The sequence below is a fragment of the Metarhizium acridum genome (assembly GCF_019434415.1).
Source record: "Metarhizium acridum strain ARSEF 324 chromosome Unknown scaffold_1, whole genome shotgun sequence".
Lineage (NCBI taxonomy): Eukaryota > Fungi > Ascomycota > Sordariomycetes > Hypocreales > Clavicipitaceae > Metarhizium > Metarhizium acridum.
Genome location: NW_027094015.1, coordinates 2,889,091 through 2,910,591, shown reverse-complemented (window position 1 = coordinate 2,910,591; position 21,501 = coordinate 2,889,091). Strand labels below are relative to the sequence as shown.

Genomic DNA, 21,501 nt, shown 5'->3' with positions numbered 1-21,501 from the left:
GCTTCACTTTATCGAGGCAAGCGGGGCGAAAGGAAACTTGAGGCGTACAGGCACTAAAGGTGACCAGTGAGGATGGCGGGAAATAGACCGTGGACAAGCGACGCGGGAAGTCTGACAAAAACACCAAGACCAGGCCAGACCATCGTCCATCGTCGAGTTGTGGAGCTGGAGGTGCAGCCGCTGCCTTGGGTGCTACAAGCACTCCGTAAGGGTATTCACCACGGACGCTGACAGGGCTGCGATAGAGGCAAAATGAAATGCCATGACGCATTTCCGTCTGTCATGGCCACACCAAGCTGTCCTGGTTGGCTGCGTGCCGCCAACGGGGCTGTTGGCTAGTGGAGGCTCCATGTGCGTCGGGAGACAATCTTGCAGCCAAAGCCCGGCAGCCTGCAAAAACCCTGGGACTGGGGAACATTGAACAAGGGTGCCCTGCTTGCGGGTGTGCCAGTGAATCGTGTAAGTACGGCGCCGGTGTGATGATTCTGGTGTGAGCGCCTGACCATGGCCTGCCTCTGCCTTTTTGTGCGCCCCTTTTGGTCCGGATATCGGAGCAACGCGGCCTGCAATCAAGCACCTGTTCCTCGTCCGCTCTGGTGGCAAAATACGGACTCGGACGTGAGGAGCTTGCAGTCTGATGTTCCGGATGCCTGGACCTTGCTCGTCATACTGCTGCTCATGCGATCCGAACGTTAAATGTGATGTTGCTCACACGACCTGGCGGTTCCGATTCTTATTCGTTTCATCTCGCTTGCCCCCCAAGCCGCTCTTCGTCGGAGGAGTTTGAAAAATGCTGAGCACACATCGTACGACTGCCCACTCAAATCCCTCGGCGTCTTGATGTGCCGTCATCGTCTCTCTTAGCCCAGTACACATCTCAACTTGGCTGAAACAACACACAATCCGGTAGCCTTTCTCCTGCATCTCTGCTCACAGCTCGCAAGGAGGTATAACCCAGTACCCGGCGCCGTCAAGCAACCCAATGCTACGGAATGCAGCACTAATGACGCCACTGACCCACAAGGGACTTGAGGGGAACTGATCTGGATGGACTTGGCAGGACCAACATGTGCAAGTGCAAGGAGCTAGCTGAGAGTTTCCCAGCTTTTGAATTTTTGCTGTCAATTTCCAGAGCCGTCTCCAATCTGGACTTGTTCTGCGGGGTACAGCAGAATCTAGGCCCATCGTAGCCATCACATCTGAATAATCTCCAGAAGACAAGACCGAGAATGGGTGTGCTGCTGTAGACAAGAATATGGCCCTGTCATGGCCAGCCGCTTCAGCCTTCATTACAGTCACTGGCAAGTTTCGCCCTTGTGTGTAATCCATTCCCCGCAAAGATTCACCAGGATCCGGTCGGAGTTGGCCGTCTGCTCAGAGGGTAGGATCTTAGCGCACGGATGGGGATCTCACCGAGGTGGAGAGAGTCGTTCATGGTCCAGGCTAGAAGGATTGACATGTGCTGCGACGATAATCTTTCCTTAACGTTTATGAGTTGGTCACCCACTTCCGCATTTGTCTAGTTGCCAATCATAAGGGACGTCAATTTTCTTGATAGTCATGACTTTGGTGGGAGGAATTGAGACTTCCATAGCGTGGGCAGATTGTTGGGCGAAAGCCTGTAGGAGCTGATGGGAATTGACGCCTGCCATTCGACGAGTCGGCGGCAATGCAATTGACTAGTCAGATGGAGGGCTAAGCCGGCTGTTGATCCGGCCGACACAGAACCAATCCCAGGAGAGGAGAATATCGAGGAGGGTATCTCGGTTTTTCCCAGTGATAGCAAAGTAGCTGCGTGGCGCTCTTTGAGGCTGCAGCTCTTGGAGCGCGGTTGTGTTGGAAACCACCGCCATCCCTTCTCTCTTCTGGTATTTCGGATGCTGGGTTCTGTGCTATACTGGGTAGCTGACGCCATTTTTATTGATGGTGTTGTGTGAAGACTGCGGACAGGCGGCCTAGGAATTTGTCATGAGCCGGGTCTTCTGATTCTGGACCCCAGAGTGTGGGGGGACAGACTCGGACGATCTTGGTTCGCCTTACGTTATTCTAAAGCCGTGCAGCCCTGTGTATAGTCGGTACCGTACATATCGGGAGGATTCACAGCCTGTCGAAACTGCGAGAGACGTGCAGAGGAGTGACGAAGACATCAAGGCTGATGCTGACATACATAATGTCTGGTCTGGTTGGTATTTTGGGAAGGCAGGAGCTCTGCACTGCCTGTCCAGTGGCTTGCCTACTATCTAGGTACCTGGGTACCTGAACAACATGGAAGGACCAAGGCCCAGATGAACATCAACTGATCACATATCCATCAAGAAATTGCTTTGGCGACATCAATTTTTGAACTTCTCCAACCTGGAAATCCTCCCTGTGGATACCAGGCAGATAAACAATGTATCGTAAGTGATTTTGCCAGCTCGCCCAATATCCGCGTCTCGACCACCTCGGATAGGAGTGTATGCCTAGGATGACAACCCCTCCTGAGAATGCCAAGCTGAAGATAACCTAGGCTGAGTCGGATCTCACTAAAATCGAAAAGAAATAAAATTCTTGTTGGACTGGGCGATTATTCGAGCCCCTACGCGCAGCTCAGAAACAATGCTGATCGTGGACTTGATTTATTCTCGACAGACGCGGAGTGAGGCTCTCCAGCGGTGGCAACAGCCAGCCATCGCGCAGCAAACTCTCTTGGCGTTGGCAATTCCTTCGATCTAATCATCGGCAATTCCTATGTCGGATGCTTCTCTTGGATTTTATGCAGTTCGTGCCGCCATCTCCAGACCTTGCACAATCCGTTGTGTCGAGTGAGAGGCACCGGCAATGTGGTGACGTGTGACTGAAGGCTGAGTCGAAAGCCGCGTCCATGGTTGGCTTGTTGTATTCAATTTGGCACCCCGCAATGCCATAACGACTGTCATGCCTCGTCTTAAGCCTAGGAAGCCTTGAAGTCCGCCCGAGAGACCACGACGCAATCTCTCTGCTAATCTCGAACGTCGATGAACCTTGCATAGAGCCGTTTTGGGCAATTCGCATAATGTTTACCGCCGGAGATTCAGCTCTACGATCCATCAGAGAGGCCTTTCGGAGGCCGAGCTACGGTGCCGAGGTGCGCTACGCTCTGTGGAAACAGATGAAAATGTGCCAGCTTGTGCGCAATGGCGAGTGCGACTGGATGGCAATACGCCCTTAGCGACGCCTGAGTCGCCTCTCAGCGACAGTGAGCCTCACCAACATGATCAATTTTCACCTTGTGTGGGGAAAAGGGAGGTCGCCCAGGTTAAAAAAAGCCCCGTACGCTACGGAGGATCCCATACAAGTAAGCACCCGTGATGCCGCCTTTTCTTGAGCTAGGAGGGCCGACGCCGCGCTTTGCTCAGGCGTATTCTGAGAAAATATATTATGAAGTAGGTCTGTGGACAAGAGCCCTGGCGATCGCCTCTGAAGGTCTTGGCATATAAGAAGCCCTCAATATTGGGCTATAATTCTATAGTCATCTTCCCTTTGCACCTCAATCTTCTTTGCATCGACCTCATTTCTTCTCAACTAGTCACCACAGGGAAACTCAGGACGGTAACCTTGGAAACCATCTCGTGTATAACAACCTCTTGATTCCTATATGGTTTTCACATAAAGCATCGCCATGGTGTGTAACGTTCCGACCTAGTCTGGGAGTCTGTAAGCTCCTGAAGTCAAAACTGATATGCCAACGCAGAGAGTCCCGATCCGAACCGCTAGGCCAGCAGATGATGTTGGCCCAGGTTCTACAGCGCTTGAACTACATCCCATCCCGTCAAGGCGGTCACTTGTCGTCAAAGTCGTCCCCCCCAGAGCGCCAGCAGCCCAAATCGAACATGTTCCTTGCGACATCGTCCTGGTTCTTGATGTGTCCACCAGCATGGAGGATGATGCTCCTGTTCCGGGAGAAGCGGAGAAAACGGGTCTCACCGTGTTGGATTTGACCAAACATGCCGCTCTGACCATTATCGAAACATTAAATGAGAAGGATCGACTGGGAATAGTTAGCTTCGCCACGAATTCCACCATTGTGCAAACTCTCACACACATGGACATCAGCAACAAGGAGGAGGCTCGAAGGAAAATAAAGGCCCTTGATCCTAATGGGAGTACGAACTTGTGGCACGGTATTCGGGATGGCATCCAGGCATTTGAACAGTCGTCGGAGAATGGAAATATTCGTGCTATGATGGTGCTAACGGATGGAATGCCCAATCACATGTGTGTTTCCCCTTTGCTCTTATGGGCTCACCGTGAGCATTCATCTAACTCTGTGGATAGGTGTCCTCAACAGGGCTATATCCCTAAACTCAAGACACTATCACGCCTCCCCGCGACGATCCATACCTTTGGGTTTGGATATGGCCTGAGATCAGGTCTGTTGAAGTCTCTGGCTGAATATGGCCACGGTAATTACGCATTTATCCCGGATGCTGGCATGATAGGCACGGTGTTTGTCCACGCAGTTGCGAATCTGCAGGCAACATTCGCTACTGCAGCCACATTGACGTTGACGTATCCCAAATACATGGAAATACATGAAGTTGGTGCACAGACTGTGGTAAAGCAGCTACCGGAGGAGGTAGGAACACAAAGCAGCAGGCAAATGGCTTTGCAAATTCCCTTGGGCAGCCTTCAATTCGGCCAATCTCGAGACGTGTTCCTCCGTATCACTGAATCACCAGGCGAAAATGATACAAAAGCAGCGAGTTGTCACGCCCTCGTTGTATCTGCTACTCTCTCCTACAGGCCTGCAAATATCTACGGACAGAACATGGTTGGTACACCTGTTGTCATCGCCGCTAGGGCCAACGTCTTTGAGGCATCAAGTATGCCCGATGCTGAGATTGCATATCACGAATCGAGAGCTGAAATATGTAGCTTCTTGCCGTCAATTTCCCCCCTCGGCCCTGATTTCGAACACCGGCCCAACTTGGGCAAACATGAAACTTACAAAAAACAGCTGGGCAGTCTTATTAGCGAAATTCCCGCCAAAGACTTTGCTGACGAGAAGAACATGTCGCTGATGCAAGACCTCATTGGCCCAGAGCCGCAAGGTCAGATCTCTATGGCCATCAACGACATCAAATTCCTCCAGAAATGGGGTATTCACTACCTACCATCCTACTACAACGCCCACTCTCGGCAAATATGTAATTCATTTAAAGATCCCGGACCATTGCAATACGGCGCTGACAGCCGCCTGTTCATCGAGTGTCGAGATCGTCTAAACTCGGCCTTTGACAACCTGCCTCCTCCAGAACCTACCGGTAACAGAAGGTATGGCGGTCACTCAGACTCTTGGGGTCACAGCGCCCCCGTCAAAATGAGCCGATATAGAAACGCCTCCGGCGTCTGTTTCGCAAGCTCGGCGCCAGTGGAACTCGGATCCGGAAGAATGGTTCAAATCCGACGACTGCGCCGGGGAATGAAGGTTCGTACGCCAACGGGCACCCGTAAGGTGGCCATGGTGCTGAAGACTGCGGTCCAAGGAGAGACTCTTTGCCGTGTAGGAAGCCTCCTTGTTACGCCGTGGCATCCGATTTCCACAGATGGCAAAGCCTGGGGTTTCCCGGCATTCCTTGCGGATGGAACAGTTGGATATACGGGATCAGTGTATTCCGTCATACTCCAAAGGGACGGGAATCCACGGTCTCACGCTCTTCGGGTAGCTGGGACTTGGGGCGTGACTCTTGGCCATGGTCTCACGGCAGGCAACGAGACGCGTGCCCATTACTTTTTTGGCGACTACAACCGCGTGGGCAAGAGTCTCGTTCAGCTGGGCGTGGGTGAGCTTGGCGTCGTGGAAGGAAGGGGCGTTGATCGTGATGCCAGCGGATTGGTTTGTGGATTCAGGCGTGCAGAACACCCAAGGAGGCTGAGCATCGAGCACAGTGGCATACCGCCGAGGAGTATCGTGACGCATACGACGCAGTGCATTGGCATTGATTCAGCTTGACACCCAAGATGGTATTTGGTATTAGAAGCAGACTCGTAAGCCCCTCATAATCTATTCAATACAACTACTCACCCTGAGGCCCATTGTTGGTGGTGATGTATACTTGTGTAAAATATATGACACTGCTTTCCTGTTTTCACAAGCCCAAGTCCTGCAAACCCCGCCAAGATGAAACATATTTCAAACGGCAAACACAATCCTCCAAAAAAAAACCCCCCATCTTCCACTTAATCCTCCCTCGCAAACAGGCCGGCCATGCCCATGCCCGTCCCAACACACATGCTCACAACGCCCAAATCATGACCATCCCGCCTCATCCCGTGCATCAAGGTACTCGTCATCCTGGCGCCCGTGGCCCCCAACGGATGTCCCAAGGCAATGGCACCACCGGTCGGATTCACCCTGCCGGCGGCCCAGGCGTCCTCCAGTCCCAACTCCCTCAAACAATAAAGCGCCTGGCTCGCAAAGGCCTCGTTAATCTCCCACCTGTCCACATCGCCAACGGCCAGGCCATGCGCCGCCAGCAGCTTGGGGATGGCGAGGGCGGGCCCGATGCCCATCTCGTCAGGGGCGCAGCCCACCACGGCGGCAGACACAAACTTGCCGATGATGCGATCCGACAAGCCGAGCCGCGTAGCGGTGCCCCTGCTCATAAGCAGCGTCGCGGCCGCGCCGTCCGAGACCTGGCTCGAGTTGCCGGCGGTCGACGCGCCGCCGGGCTTGAACGCGGGCTTCAGCCTGGCCAGCGCCTCGACAGAGACGGAGTCGCGGATGCCGTCGTCCCTCGCGACCGTGACCTGCTGCTCGGCGCCGACGCTGTTCCCCTGCCCGTCGACCTCCTGGAAGCGCGTGGCGACGGGGACAATCTCGGCGTCGAAGAGGCCGGCGTCGCGGGCGGCGGCGGCGCGGCGGTGCGACTCGGCGGCGAAGGCGTCCTGGTCGGGGCGCGACACGGCGTAGCGCTCGGCGACGTTCTCGCTCGTCAGGCCCATGGGCATGAGGCAGTCCCTGGCGTCGCGGACGGGCGACGCGGCCAGCGCGGGCCAGGCGTCGAGCGGCATGGCGCGGCTGCCGTAGTTGCGCGTCATGCTCTCCATGCCGGCGGCGACGGCGACCGACGCCGCCCCCCCGCGGATCTGGCCGGCCACGGCGGCCACGGCCTGCAGCGACGACGAGCACGCGCGGTTGACGGTGAAGAGGGCCGTCGAGCTCGGGTACCCGACGTGGTTCATGGCCATGCGCGCCGCCTTGGAGCCCCCCAGCTCCGAGAGCACCACGCCCACGCCCACGTCCTCGATCAGCGGGCCCAGGTCCGTCCCCGGCACGCTGCGCTCGCGCACGTGCCTGAGCACGCAGGCCAGCAGCTCCTCCGGGTACGCGTCCCTGAGGCGGCCCTTGTAGGCGCGCGTGATGGGCGTGCGGACCGACGAGAGGATGACGACGTCGCCGGGCGACTTGGCGAGGATGTTGGCCACGCCTCGGGGGCCAGGCATTGTGTCTCTATTCTTGGTTGGGACGGGTACGGCTCGGCGCAGGCTATCTTGCAAAATGGCGGCAAAAGAAATACAAAGTGAAAAAAAAAAACCACAATCAAATCAAGATCAAAGGTGAAATGAAATGGCAAGCATGGATAGATGCAAGCACGTCGTCGGAAATCTACAGTCGGATGGCGGCGCGGCGGCTAAGGGCTCTTCCGTGCCGTGCCAAGTTGCCGTCGTCGAGTTCCGGCGTCAAAGTCCCGAGCCGATGGCACTGTGGGGCGGCCATGAACCACAGGTGCCGTCACTTTGAATAAAGTTATCAATTGATTAGTTGCCGGCTGGTCCGATCTAATCAACTGCTCACGGCAAAAATACATGGGCCTGGTCCATCCTTCCGTGTGTTGCATCCGAGTAGTCATTCATCATCTTGAAGCTTGCATGGCCCAAGTTGAAGCCTTCACCTATTCGTAATCTATCTGGGCTATCCACGGCAGTGTGTAAAACGCATGCACTCCTCATCATTTGACAAATACAATCCAGGGTACCTGTGTATACATGTCAAGCCAACGTCCAAACCCCGGAATATGCCATATGCAAGATTCCTACTTGGGTGGATTAGTCGCTTACACAGTACCAAATATATCTGGTATTGCCCTGATGCCGTGCGTTTCATAATGGTCCCTTGTTGCCAGCCAAACATCGTCTCATCATGCATAATCATCTGCTGTATTGAATTCCGAGACCCACTCGCTGCTCCTCCGTCATCGACCCAGCTCTCAGCTTCTTCGGAGGGCTCCCATGCTCACGTCTTGAATCGTCCACCGCCAATGCATTCCAGCTAAACTTGCGCTTGTCCATCGTGCCACCTCCGCCCCTGGAACTCGACAGGAGCCTTGCCTGCAACTTGGCTGATTGCTCAACAGGCCCCTGTCCCAGCCCGGGAGATCCGCCCCGAGACCCTACCGGAGCGGCCACTCCGAAGCTTCGACCTGCGTGACGCCGCAGCATTTCCGTTGCCGCCTGGCTCGCCTGGCTGTCAAACACTTCCTCGTCATCGGCCTCGTCAGCTCTGCGTCGTTGACGTGACCCCTGTGGTGCAGATTTGGATCCCTGGGACGTGAATGAATGCATTGCCTCGACCGATTCCAACGCTTGCCTTGCCAGCTCTTCATTGTCGTCGGCTGAGATGGTGCTCTCTCGACTTTTTCGTCGTCGATCCCGCTTGGGAGTCGGCGTCGTCGGCACAACTTGCTGCTCACTATGACGATGCCGGGGCTCGGTTTGCGGCACCAAGTCAGCCGACGGCAACAAGCCAACGTCTCGAGATCGACTGACAGGCGTGGTCGGAAGCGATGACATGGACTGCGCATTGCGGTTATGCCTACCAGAGTGTTTCTGCACGGCTCGGTGAGACGTCATTGGTGTGGATGGAGCGCTGTTGTTATCCTGACTCTGGCTCATGGCTTGTAGCAAGGCTGAGAGACCATGTTCACGGCCCTCGGTCTCACCACCCCGTTGCGAGGATCGCGGCGTCTGGTGCGAACCTCCATGCGGTGCGCGGTGCTGTTGAGGCGTCGAAATATGTTGCTGTTTCGGGGTCAGAGCGCTGTGAAATATCCCACCAGGACTGCACAACATGTGGAAATGCTCCCGGTTCTCTCGGATACGAGTCAGAAGGAGGTCCCTCTCCTCGGTCAGACACATAGTCTCCTCCTCCTTCTGCTGAATAACCTTCTTGGCAACCTTGAGCCGACGGGCCAGGGTCTCATTCTCCTCCATGGCAGCCTCATACCACATCTTCATCTGCAGATACTTGGTTTGTGTGGAATCAGACGTTGTGCTGAGCTCTCGCCTCGCCTGACGAGAGTGTTCTGCCATCCGTAATGCATCCACCTCCCTCCGGATCATTTCGTGCTCCACGGCAGCACGTTTGGCGTCATCCTCCGCTTGAAGTCTCAGCAAGTTGTACTGCAGCTTGTGATGCGCCGTTTCCATCTTCAGTTTCTGCTGCTCGGCGATACACGTCTGAAGCATGCACCTCAGCTCATCGGCCGGAGCCTCCAGGACCTGGTGAGGGGACGGCGGGGCATAATCGGTGCCAACTTGTCGGTCACGGATATTGTTCAGGATAGTAGCGGGCGGCGAGTAAAGCGCAGACTGCTGCGACTGCGAAAATGTTCGTCTCGCATTATTGTGGGCAGCGACCTGGGTGGACGGCGGAGGGGTCAGAGACGAAGGAATCACCATGGCGGTTGGTTGCTCATCATTGGCCTCGGTTTTGAAGGAGTGATCAGGGTCTATTGGCGATCCAGGTATCTCAGTTGAGGGCAGAGTCACTTGTGACGACACGGGCAGAGGCCCAACCTCCTCAGGTGTAGATGGCTCAATTGGACTGGCGACATCAGCGTTGGATTGGCGAGCATCCAGCTCGGCCTGGTGAGCCATGGTGAACTACTTCGTGCGGGAGAGGGAGAATTCTTCGTAGGCGGGGGCTCGTAGTTTCAGAGGAGACAATGCGGCGATTGAATGTTTGTTGTGTCTGTTCGGTTCGAGTCTCTCCCGCTTCACCATGGGGCAGCAAGAACTTGGGCTTCTTTGTGCTCGGCCTGCCCAACGCATGCAGCCTGACAGCGGAGCCCAGCTTCGCATAAACCCAGCACAGGCGTTGCAGCGCCAACAGCGGCCGTGATTCGAGCAGTGCGAGATAGATTGGACTGTTTGGCGGTGCTGACAGTTGGCGGTGGTGATGTGTAAAGGTAGTGATGATGGGGTCGAGAGAGGGTGTGAGTGCGGTCGAGAGCTTAATTGCAATCGGCGATGGCTCTTGTGCAACATTGAACCAGGCTCAACCTTGAGCTGGGGCCCATGCTCTGACCTCTGGCCTCTGGCCGCGTGCATCGGCTTCCCCCAGATGTGGTTGCTCGGAGACGGAATTGACAGGGTAGTTACATGCTGGAGGTCACATGAGGGCTAAACCTAATCCAGCCAGTTCCATATCCCAGGATCCCCTTTCACTCCTGTGCTCGACCCCTGGGCATCCCGATCCCTAGCCAGCGTTCATTAACCCGACAAGATGCACACGACTTTATATTATGGCGGACAATGATGGGAACCATGGGCAGCTTGCTTGTTCTTGCTTCTAGACCTAGTACATAATATGTAAATGCATTACGCCAAACCAAGGCCACCAGCGCGCGCCCGTCAATATCCATTTCTCACCTCCACGCATCTCAACAAGTACAACGCCAGAAAGGACCCCAGTGTTTGTCTCCCGTTGAGGCGGCAGAACCTCAGAATCTCATACCTTGTCGTCTGGATCCAGTTCCTTCCCCGTTTTCTGTGTCTTCAGCCTCTTCTCGGCACGCCACATCTTCAGCTTCCTCGACAAGGACCCTACAACCACGCCAGGTAGAATCAATGGCCACCCAAATAAGACCGCGAGCCACCACGCTCCCACAGCAGCCTTGTCCCAGCGCTTTCCCTCAGAATCAAGGTACCACTCAGGAATCCATCGACCGGCTCGCCCGCGGCCATTGATGCACAAGATGCATATCGCCCCGAAGAGCATCCATCCAACCACAGATATTGGAATCAAGACCTTGACGATGTTGTGGTGTTCGTAGGAGTGCCCAGGGTTGGATATATCCCATGAGCCGTATTGTTGAGCCATTTGAGAGGAAGATGTTTCGCGCCTCGGAACTACTTGTTTGTCAACTGTGATTCCCCCGACTGGCGTTGACCCTTCGCTTGTTGTCGGGCTGCCGTACATGGCCGCGTTTATTCTTGATGGGCAAGGTGTAAGAGTTGATAAGGATAGAAGGACCAAAAGCTGCTTGTGTGGGTGTGTATTCTTACTTCAAAAATAAAAGCCAGAGGCAAAATATTTAAAACTCCACTACTACAACACGGCGACAGATGGAGTGAATCACGACCCCCCGACCGCCTTCCTCTGATTCAGTGGCAGTAGAACGATGTAGCAAAGTTTGCACGACAAGAGGCAAGAGCTTCCTTCTTCTACAGTCATTCACACTCATAAGTTTGAATGATTCATCCCCTGTTGAAGGGCGGAGCTGTCAACTTCCCAAACATTGCAGTGCATCGTTTGTTAGGATGCGTCGGTGGCATGATAACATACGCCAGTCCTGGCAGCTGATTCGGCGCAAATTTGAATGCCTCATTGTTTATCGCTTCGGGATATGATGTCTTGCATACTTTCTTTATTGCCCTCATCTGGCTATATATATAGCAGCTGCGGAGGGGATCCGGAAATTTTCGCACCCTATCATGCGACGTACTCGCGTCTCAAAATGTCCAAAATATTAATATTATCTTGCTGGTATCCGCTGTAATTGTCAACTCCGTCTGCAATGTTTTGCGCCTCTCTATCGTACTTTTATTAGTCTACATCCTCTCCGCTATCTTCACCGTTGGCTGCCCTCCAAGCGGCCATTTCTTCAGTCGGAAGTCTTCCTCGTAACCATCTCAGCGTGGCCTCGGTTCCCCTTTCAAGAATACTCCACCTCGGCACTCTAAATCGATTGCCGGCAACCTCCAATCGTTGTAGTCCGTCGACACCACCAAGGAGACCGAGCTTGGGATTGAGCTGGCCAATATTATTGCTAGAGGCATCGACGATCTTAAGCCCCCGAATCCACTCGGGATCAAGCTCTGATAATTGATTGCTTGCCACTAATAGCACAGAAAGCTGCGGAAAGGCCTGTTTCAAACTCGCTGGGAGCGAAGCCACGCGATTGAGAGTGGCGTCGATCTTCTCCAAGCTCGGTGCCTTCAGGAACCTCGTCACGGGGTTCAAGCTTGTGATTTGATTTGACAAGAGGCTCAGTTCCCGTAGAGCGGGTAGGTCAAGCGTTTCTGTGAGGTACGAGTCGCCAGTTATCTGCGCATGTGCCAAAGACAGAAAGGATAAAGTTGAGCCAAATGCGCCAAGAGCAATTGGGATAGAGGCAATAGGGTTATGATGTAGTTGGATTTGGCGCACTTGATTCTTCGAAGCGACCGTGGAGCAGATAATGGGGTTCAAAGAGGACATGTCGGATCTCGACAAGTCCAACAAGCCTCCTGGCTTCACGAACCAGACGTCTTTCACGACTGTCTGTGATCGCGACCGATTCGGAGTGTGCGGGGCAGAAGTGGGCGGTGTGGTGAAATCGTCTTCCACATCAGATCGAACATCCCCATTGTTACTGGGAGGAAATGTGTCCATATCGCCAACTGTTTTGAGTCTGTCATTGATTTCCGAAAGACTACTCATCAAACCCGTGATTGTGGTAAGGTGTCCAGGCTCTTGATAGGGAGGCGGCGGCTCCAAGCGACCAGCCAAGATCTCTTTCAGCTCGTCTGTCGCAGCCGAAATTAATTTGCGATCTCTCAACGGATTGCCCGTTAACCGAATCATGGAGAGGCTTTGCATTCTGGCGATCTCTGGCGGCACTATTCGTACGTCATTGCTAGCAAAATCTGCGTGACGTAGCTTTTGCAAGCCAGTAAAACTGTCTGGGATGTTGGCAATGTGGTTCTCATCAACAGCTAATGTCAGGAGGTTTGTCCAAGTCGACATGTTCGGGAGGCATTGCAGCCTGTTGACAGATAGTGAAATGGCATGGATTACCGGGAGGCTGATGACGGTATCCACAGGTATCAGGTGAGTTAACTGGTTTGCTGAGGCGTCCAGAGTTTGCAAGCAGGGGAGAGATTCGACCGGCTGCTGAATGAGCACACCCGAAAGCTTGTTCTTTCTCACGAATAGTTCTGTCAAAGGAAGTTTAGACAAACTGTCGAAAGGCAGGCTTTCTAGTTTATTCTCATTCATATTCAGGATGCGGAGGCGCTGCATGTTCTCGATATCGCGAGGCAAAGCAGAGATGCTGTTTCCGTGAACATCGAGCATCTCCAGGGAACTCAGGTTCGTCAACGCCGACTTTAATGGACCAGACAGCTGGTTTTTGGACAGTTTCAGGTCTCGAAGAGAGCCGATTTGAGATATTATATCTAGACTACTGTTTTCAAGCTTATTGGAAGACTGCTCTAATGTAAGCAAGAAGGTGGTCAGTTGTATGGAGAGCAGTCGCACTTACAAGATTGAGCGACGTCAGGTTGGCGAGACGCCGGAAGCCAACAGGAACTTTTGCAAGCAGGTTTCCGTGCATATCTAGCGTCTCTAATCCACCGAATATGCAGCCCTGTCCTTCCTCTTGCTCGCCAAACGTCTCTGGGCTCGTGTCTGGAAAGATGTTGTCGTCTAAGCACTCGATATCGTTATCCGCTGCAACGAGCCTCGTAAGATCTACGCTCTCCGCCCAGGTGCCATCGTAACTGCCAATGCTCTCCAGGTCGTACATTCTCATGACTTCTTCTGGTATCTCCTTCAATCCCAAAGCGGCAATATTCAACCGGCCTGTAGTGCGTGCAGAAGCCACTCGTTGCTGCAATACTTTAGCGCTCGGTACATCTCCCTTCCTTAGATTAAAAGGGTCATCATGTTCCAGGACAAAGCCATTTGTAGCAGTTGATGACGTGGTAGGTACACCATTTGATCCGTGGTTTTCAGATGCCTGTCTTACAGCCGCGCGCTTGGCTGCTTTGGCCTTGGCAATTTGTTCTCGCAGTGCTGCCGAAGACTTTCGGTTTGTCAGGGGTGTAAAGTCCGTGGGGACTAAAGCAGATGATGAGGGAGGGATTGCAACGTCCCAGGACTCTGATGGAGCGCCTGCAGCCTTGGGTATTGAAGGGAGGGAAGGCTTTTTGAATAGACCGGTAGTCGATGCTCGAGGCTTTGTTGATCTTGAAGCGACCGACTTGGAGCCGGACCTGATGGAGCTTTTTTCAAACATCTTCTTCTCAGGGCTAGTGCTCCTCAAAGCGTCTTGTACATACGAAATACCCGTATTTTCCAACTTGGTAGTGAGCACAAGCGAAGCACGTTTCGAAGCCGCTCTGGTCTGCGGGGTTTTTGCGACACCAGTAGCGGAAGTCCTTCGTGTAGTGCCACCGACGGTCGATAGGCTGCTTTTGAACGGGTTGCCAGAGGCGCGGAATGCCGCAGAAGAATCATCTTGCCCAGCACTAGAACCCGGCCGGCTTCCTTGTCGGGATGATGCTCTTCCAAACCCATCAGAGTTGTAGCTGGAACCCGGCCTAGAATTTCCCCCATCTGCTCGTGATCTTGGTCGCGCTTGGTCGAAAAATGATGACGACGTTTTGCTCAAAGCTGGTGATGGCGGAATCTGTGCCAGGGTTTCCATTGTGCGCTCTGTCAAGGAAGGGCGCGGCATGAACTTCCGAGTGCTGGGAGTGTGGAAAGTGTGGAAAGCTGTTTCATCGCTGTCAAGTGAATCGCCCTGAAAAATGGCTTCACCACCAAGCTCAGCCGCATTGCCGGATAAGGTGCTCGGGCTAAAAGCATGCGTGGGTGAATGATCCCACTTATCTTCGTTGGCGGCATTGAAAGAAGCATCTATGGCTAAAGGCTGTGGTGTAGTTGAATTAGCTCGCTGTTGAGAGCTTGGAATCCTTGGTTTTCTCTGGGTCTGGTTGAGCTGCGACTTGGTATTTATAGGTTGGCGTGTGCTCGAGCGAAGCTGATCTTGCGAGGATACCGATCGCAATGGGCTGTCTCTGTTGCCGACACCGCCTACGCTGCTGCGAAGTTGGTCTCGCGATGCAGCAGGTCTCAATTTTGGCGAATTAAGCTCCCCTCCACCAAGACTGTCTCTAGAAGCTTTGGGGCGAACCGGTATAGTTGTCGAGGTCGAGGTTGAGGCCAAGAGGGCAGTCTTCGGGACGCTCGATCGTGGTACGGGGAGTCGAGACAGGCGCGGAATGCCACTTGGGCGATCCCTGGGGCCGTCCATTCGTGCCTAAGAATGTGCTGTAAGAGAGCCACGAGTGAGGAGCTTCAATTCAAGAAGTTATTCAAAGCGAGGCATGTACCGCGTCCAATTGGAATATTTCCAACATTGACAGTGGTTTGGACAGCTGAAGCTAGATCGTGGGGGTCGCGGCAACGGAAGTAAATAAAGGGTCAAAGTTTTTTTTTAGCGGCGCCGCTGATGAATGAACAGAATATCTGCACTTTCACAGCGGGCACGGAGCACTCGGGAGAAGCAGAACGATGGAGGTTGCTGGGCTTTGAGCTGCACAATATGGCTCGGTTCAATGTTGGTCAGAGACGAGCATGCAGATGTGCAGACGTGGAGACGTGCATGGAGATGGGGGTCTGGACTGGTGGCTGTTGCCAATTGGTGACGGGGAAGGAGCGCTCAAGGGTTAACCGATGAGTTTCCAAAAGTTGATAACTGATAGGGTACAGGTCGAGGACCCAAGTGTCCATCTAGCATGATTGAATTGACTGCATCCAACTGACTGCTGAAGCACGGAGTATGGTGCATGGACCAATTGCCTCGGTGCGTTGTATTCCGTGCACGAACAATGATTGATGGACCAAATGACCCTCGTCAGGGGCAAGGTTTTGAGACAAGTTGGCACGTTCTGGAGGGGGCACCGATGGGCAGTTCAAAATCGCTCTTCTCTACGGAGTAACATGCATGTGTGAGATGTGGTAAGATGTGTGAATTATAGCTATAGGTAAGACACCGAATTGAACTAACTTTAAACTTGTATATCTTCAAGCACCACACATTGCGGCTTATGTCCACTGGTCAGGTACAGAGATCTGATAACCCAACACTTCTTGAGTGCGCCATTACAACAACTCCGCGTGCCAATGTGCGATGACTGTAGTGCAATAAGACGAAATTACGACGGCCTGTCTCCCTGTCTCATAGATGATGTCAAGCGACATGGAATGGATTGAGCCGAGAAAGGAAGCGGCAATGCCTCTGTGACGACGCCGGACTCGGAATTGACCAAGGCCACATAAGCTAACCAGCTGTAACAAAACGATGCATACTGCCGGCTTTAATTAAACGCGGAAAGGTAATGAAGGGTGTTATCGATTGGACCTCAGGTTGTTCAGACCAACCCGGAAGGCCGAATTTGAGTTATAAAATCGCCTCGGTAAGCACCCTTGACCGTGAGCTACAATGCTACGCCCATTTCGGTCAATACGATGTAGCCAATGATCATCTTTGACTTACAGGGAACATCAACTACAAAAGGTTTAGGTATACTGTGCTATTGCTGTCGTTTATGTAGTAGTATATATTAGGCAGCAGTCTTGTTTCTTACACAGGGACACCAACGTGTCGCGACTGTCAGTCATAAATTTAAGTTCCTCATCGATGCAATAAGACCTACCTTTCGCAAGATGAAATTTGCCGTCGCTCTTCTTTCCTTCGGTGTTCTTGGCTCCGTAGTGGCGGGTTTTTGGCGCGGAGTAGTTGCTATTTCTACGGACCCAGGACTACAAGCTGACGAGTATAATGCCACGCGCGTTGGAATGTAGGACAAAATATTCAGTCGGGCTCATACTATTATATTAGTTGGAGAAAAGCGACGGCGTGGATCAAAAGAACGTGAGTGAAAGTTCAACGTTGCGTCAATGAACATGGTGTCGAGTTCTTCAGCCCCTTGCGTCTCGCCAATCTTCTCCGTACTCTCGAGTTTCTGACTTTCAAGACTTATTCCACCAAAAAAATAAATAATACATGATAGTGGCCGTGGCTGCGAGGGACATGTGCTGTATAGATGAGTTGGTCGAACCAGAGCTGTGACCTAATGGGGTGAATATACAGTACAGCTGCACGGAGTACAGGAAAACTTGATTGTCTCACAGTCAATCTTGGATCGCAAGAGCTAAACACGAAACATACGGCGGGCGAGGGGAATGATTAATAATAATTAAGTAAAAATTAAGGTCGTGATACGGGGTAGCGTGCATGATTACAGAATGCGAACCCGACTGACCAGGCTTCGTCCTTCGCATCCAGCCTCGCACTGTATCACAATGTCTTCATGCCCACTTTCGCCATTCTTTGTCGTGCTTGGACAATGCCAAGTATCCCTTTATCCCTCCCAACGAAAGGAAAATAGCGACGGCAGTGGGTGCTCGGGGCGACGACAAAGCCCTGCTTGGGCACCAGTTGACTCGAAGAATCACGACGACGGCACTTGAATTCGTGCTCGTCGAGGAAAGTCTATCCTCGCAAAGTGGGGGAGGTTTTGACGAGGCCAAGATTGGAACTTGGAATGCCCAAATTACGCCTTGGCCTCTCATCGGAACCTCAGCGGTCGATTGGGTCGATTGGCCACCCGTCCACACATGCTTGGCGGCAAGCCCGCAAAACGACGGGCAACACCAGACTCAACTCTCCACTTAATAGTCGAGTCGTTCTTGGGGTTGGGCTGCAAAAACCTGAGCAACAATCCCGAGTTTCATTTGCTAAGGCCCGCGCCGCAAACTCTAAAGCCACCCGGGACATGTTGAGGATATCTATATCCCAACTGGACGCCTTCTTTTCGGACTCTATTACAAGAACAGACAAAAAGACCGTGCGAGGCGTCCGGGGTTTCTTTCAAGTGGCAGCGCACCTCGCACAACAGGCTTGGAACAAAGCCATTACGGGAAAGACATGGACAGAGTACATCCCCTAGACTGCGATAAGGCTCCAATCGAGTATCTGCAGGGATATATATCCAATAAGAAGCTAAATTTAAAAAGGTACATTTACTTACTATAAAATTAAGTGATAAAAAGTGTAACCTATAAGATAGTATCTTACAAACCACTACATTTAACTTAATACAATCCTAGCGCGATTAACGGGTCGCCCTAAGGTCACCCGCTATCAGCATGTGCATTGTGGAGCTCGCAACCCCTTTGGAGCCTTATCGCAGTCTAGGGGATGTACTCCGGTAACCCAATGCGAATGCATGCATGCATGAGCACACAATAAGCAAGGTGGTGGCAGTCTCTTTGCAGCCCGGAACCCTGTCGTTGCTTGCAAATGTCTGCCACACACGCAAGATATACTCTGGTCGAGATCCACCTCGGGCTTCAAGACAAGATCCCAACTGGGCCACGGCTTAGGCCAGAGCGGATACCAGACATTGCGCGGCCATGCAGTTTCGCGGAGAGCGGAGCCTGCCAGATGCCTTCGAATGTTTGGGCTGACGAGGTCATTCGGAGATGGAAGGGGAAGCTCGTATTGGGCATCGTCCACACAGTCACCACTCACGCCGACATGTACAAATATATCACGACGCTCCAACCAGGCGACGGCTGAGCCGTGCTGCCGTACAACCCTCTGAACACACACTCGACTCTTTGACGTGCGCTTTTCCCGAGCCTGTTTCCTGCCTCGAGGCTGCCTCCAGGGTCATTCGGCAAGATCTCGTCTTGCGCTTGCAACCTGCCTTGACCGCAAGGTCCAGCTGCTTCGTTCCAGAGTCACGCGTCGGTGGCTGTCGCTCAGCTGCCGCTCACATCCAATCCAGCCATCGCCTTCCAACCTCCACTCGATCCAAGGAAGAGCCCACGACCCTCCTCCCTTCAGCCAGGGAAACCCGACGCTGGTCAAACGCCAGTCCACCATTGAGCCCGTTGTCGAGCGGGGGGCCCTGACCCGTCAACGTCATAGCCCACATATTACAAGTCGTATCTTCCCACGCCCGCTTCGTCTCTCTCTTGCCTACCTGCAACTGCAATTTTCTCCCATTTCGATCCATACCACACGGCTGCATTTATCTGGCCGCTTCTGCGTACCTTTGACGAACAAAATCAACAACCGCTCTTGGCGCTGCTATTCTCTCGACTTCAGCACCCCCGCCTGATTTCCATACAAGCACTGCCACAAGGAAACGCCTAGGCACTGAGTTTGTACCCAACGAATTTACCATGGGTAGTGAACGTTGGGAGCGCGATCGTTTCGAGGACGATAGATACTACATGAGGGGCGGCAGGGGCCGGGAGCGTTCTGAGGATCGCTACGACCGCAGCCGATACTATGAAGACGACTTTGTGCGAGATCGACGATACTACGACGATGAGCCCCGATACGAGCCAAGAAGAGAGCCAGCCCGTCATCCAGACTTTGATCGTCGCATGGTCATAGAGAAGGAAAGAGACCGAGAGTATTATAGGGATTCTTCCCCGCGCAGGCCTGCTTTCCTGCGACGTCAGTCTTCCTTGGATACCTACGACCGACGTCCGCTTCGCAATATTTTCGACCAGCGCGAGGAGTACCCCCCTCCTGCTAGACGAGAAGACATATTCAGGGACGAGTATCGGGCCCCACCCTACACACCCATTCCTCTTCCAAAGGCCAGAGGCCTTCCCCCTCCCGGAAGACGGGATGATCGCTACTATGACTATCGTCCAGAGTCGGAGTTCTATCCGGAAGACGAATATAGACATATGCCAGAGCGTGTTAGGGAGCGAGAAATCATCAGGGAGCGTGATAGAAGGGATAGGAGTCGAGAATCAAGGGGTACTCGAACTCACACCCACCGCAGCAGCTCACGATCCTCGAGCAGCTCATCTAGCAGCGACGGCGGAACCACAGTTCGCAGCGAGTACCCGAAGAAAGGCAAAACTAAGATTCCAGTCCGTTTAGTCTCCAAGAGAGCGCTTATTGATCTCGGATACCCTTATGTTGAAGAGGTAAGATTGATTTTTTATTTATTTATTTTTGCTTAGCTGTATTAGGCTTGTGCTGATGTGATGTAGGAAAACACAATCATCGTTCAAAAGGCCCTAGGCCAAGACAATATCGATGAACTACTGAAATTGAGTGAAGAATATATGAAAGGTACTGTATCAGTCAACCTTGCTGCTGTACTCCAGATAGGGTCTTTTGCTAATCAGGCTTCTAGTTGATCAAGAGGTTGTCACGGCCCGCTCTGCTGCTGGCGACATAGTTGAGGAGCGAATCGAGGAACGGAAGCAGAAAGTCATCGAGACAAAGGCCCCGCCACCTCCCCCACCGGTGGTTGTTCCGGCACCAGCTCCTGCCCCAATTGTGGTCCCGCCTCCGGCTCCGGCTCCGGCTCCAGTTCCTGCCCCTGCCCCAGCTCCGGTTATCGTGGATGCAGGTCCTCGCGTCGACGTTGTAGACAAGACCGTCATTCGGGAAATATCGCCAGCACGAAGCTCCAGTAGCTGGGACTCGGGTCACACTCATCACCATAAACACCACCACCACCATGATGACGGTGCGCTTGTAGTCGTGCCTCGTTCCCGTTCCAGATCTCGGACCCGCCGCGATATCCGCGCTGAGATTAAGGCACTGGAACGAGAACTTGTACACCGACCAAGGGGAGAGGTGGAGCGTGAAGTGGTCCGAACTGAAAGACTACCGGACGGCCAGCTTGTAGTTTATGAAGAGGAAGTTGAAAGGACAGTTGCCCGCCCTAAACCTCCTCGGATTGAGAAGGACAAGAAAGGTAGGATGTCCATCAGCGTACCAAAATATCGCTGAAGGTGCGCACGTTATTTGCAACTTGTATCCATCGCTAGGCTGAGCTTGCAGCTGACGAGATGCTGAGCAGGACCACCCCCAGCTCTGATCCGAGCCATGTTGAGCACTCTGACGTGAAAGCGGAAAATGAGACGCTCATTAACACCGATGGTCGAGTGGCTCAAAGCACGTCGATTGTGACGTGACAGCATTCGCCGACTGCATCTGCGAATAGATGTATGGCTTCTTATGGCCACAAAGTGGACACGAAAGCACAGGGCTTGATTTTGTCTTCAAGCGTGGACAATATAGATTCTATGTGCTCGAGCCTGGCGCAGAATGAAAAAAATACGTTGGGCAAAGGGGATATCAAAGTAAGCGTCTGGAGTTACGATGCCATGACCATGTACTCATTTGGAAGTTTATAAAAATCATTTACATGTAGCCATTTTCTTGCAAGAGGGGGCTTTCTCATGTATGCGACAGCTTTACAGCAATTCATCAACAAAGCCTCTTGCACTGCAGGGTCCCCCTTAGCAAGGCGGACACATGTACTATTATTACGGGTCAGCTTTAGAAGGCAGCGATGCTCTTTCCATACTATCAATTATATTTTTTTTTGGGGGGGGGGGAGAAGAGAGGGGGATGATTTTGGGAGAATGGCATTTTA

General features: G+C 53.0%; 6 protein-coding genes across 6 annotated transcripts; 2 read left to right on the top strand and 4 right to left on the bottom strand.

The window, feature by feature from the left end:
- Nucleotides 1-753: 753 nt before the first annotated feature.
- J3458_000853 (uncharacterized protein) lies at nt 754-5,974 on the top strand (the record flags this gene model as incomplete). Its single annotated transcript, XM_066116377.1, has 2 exons — nt 754-4,236; nt 4,297-5,974. Exons 1-2 carry the CDS (start codon nt 3,701-3,703, stop codon nt 5,972-5,974), a joined length of 2,214 nt encoding a protein of 737 aa, XP_065978259.1. The 5' UTR covers nt 754-3,700.
- A 40-nt stretch (nt 5,975-6,014) lies between these two features.
- Nucleotides 6,015-7,467, bottom strand: J3458_000852 (uncharacterized protein; the record flags this gene model as incomplete). Its single annotated transcript, XM_066116376.1, has 1 exon — nt 6,015-7,467. The coding sequence occupies one exon, from the start codon at nt 7,465-7,467 to the stop codon at nt 6,202-6,204; it is 1,266 nt and encodes a 421-aa protein (XP_065978258.1). The 3' UTR covers nt 6,015-6,201.
- J3458_000851 (uncharacterized protein) lies at nt 7,105-10,220 on the bottom strand. The gene has a single exon (XM_007812969.2). The coding sequence runs from the start codon at nt 9,898-9,900 to the stop codon at nt 8,173-8,175; it is 1,728 nt and encodes a 575-aa protein (XP_007811160.1). The 5' UTR covers nt 9,901-10,220; the 3' UTR covers nt 7,105-8,172.
- A 284-nt stretch (nt 10,221-10,504) lies between these two features.
- Nucleotides 10,505-11,466, bottom strand: J3458_000850 (uncharacterized protein). Its single transcript, XM_066116375.1, has one exon. The coding sequence runs from the start codon at nt 11,222-11,224 to the stop codon at nt 10,754-10,756; it is 471 nt and encodes a 156-aa protein (XP_065978257.1). The 5' UTR covers nt 11,225-11,466; the 3' UTR covers nt 10,505-10,753.
- A 162-nt stretch (nt 11,467-11,628) lies between these two features.
- J3458_000849 (uncharacterized protein) lies at nt 11,629-15,648 on the bottom strand. Its single transcript, XM_066116374.1, has 2 exons — nt 13,551-15,648; nt 11,629-13,495 (listed from the first exon to the last, which is right to left on the bottom strand). Exons 1-2 carry the CDS (start codon nt 15,324-15,326, stop codon nt 11,852-11,854), a joined length of 3,420 nt encoding a protein of 1,139 aa, XP_065978256.1. The 5' UTR covers nt 15,327-15,648; the 3' UTR covers nt 11,629-11,851.
- Nucleotides 15,649-18,678: 3,030 nt separating this feature from the next.
- On the top strand, nt 18,679-21,459 carry J3458_000848 (uncharacterized protein). The gene is made up of 4 exons (XM_066116373.1): nt 18,679-20,035; nt 20,102-20,183; nt 20,248-20,854; nt 20,923-21,459. The coding sequence occupies exons 1-3, from the start codon at nt 19,271-19,273 to the stop codon at nt 20,850-20,852; spliced, it is 1,452 nt and encodes a 483-aa protein (XP_065978255.1). The 5' UTR covers nt 18,679-19,270; the 3' UTR covers nt 20,853-20,854; nt 20,923-21,459.
- The last annotated feature ends 42 nt before the right edge of the window (nt 21,460-21,501 follow it).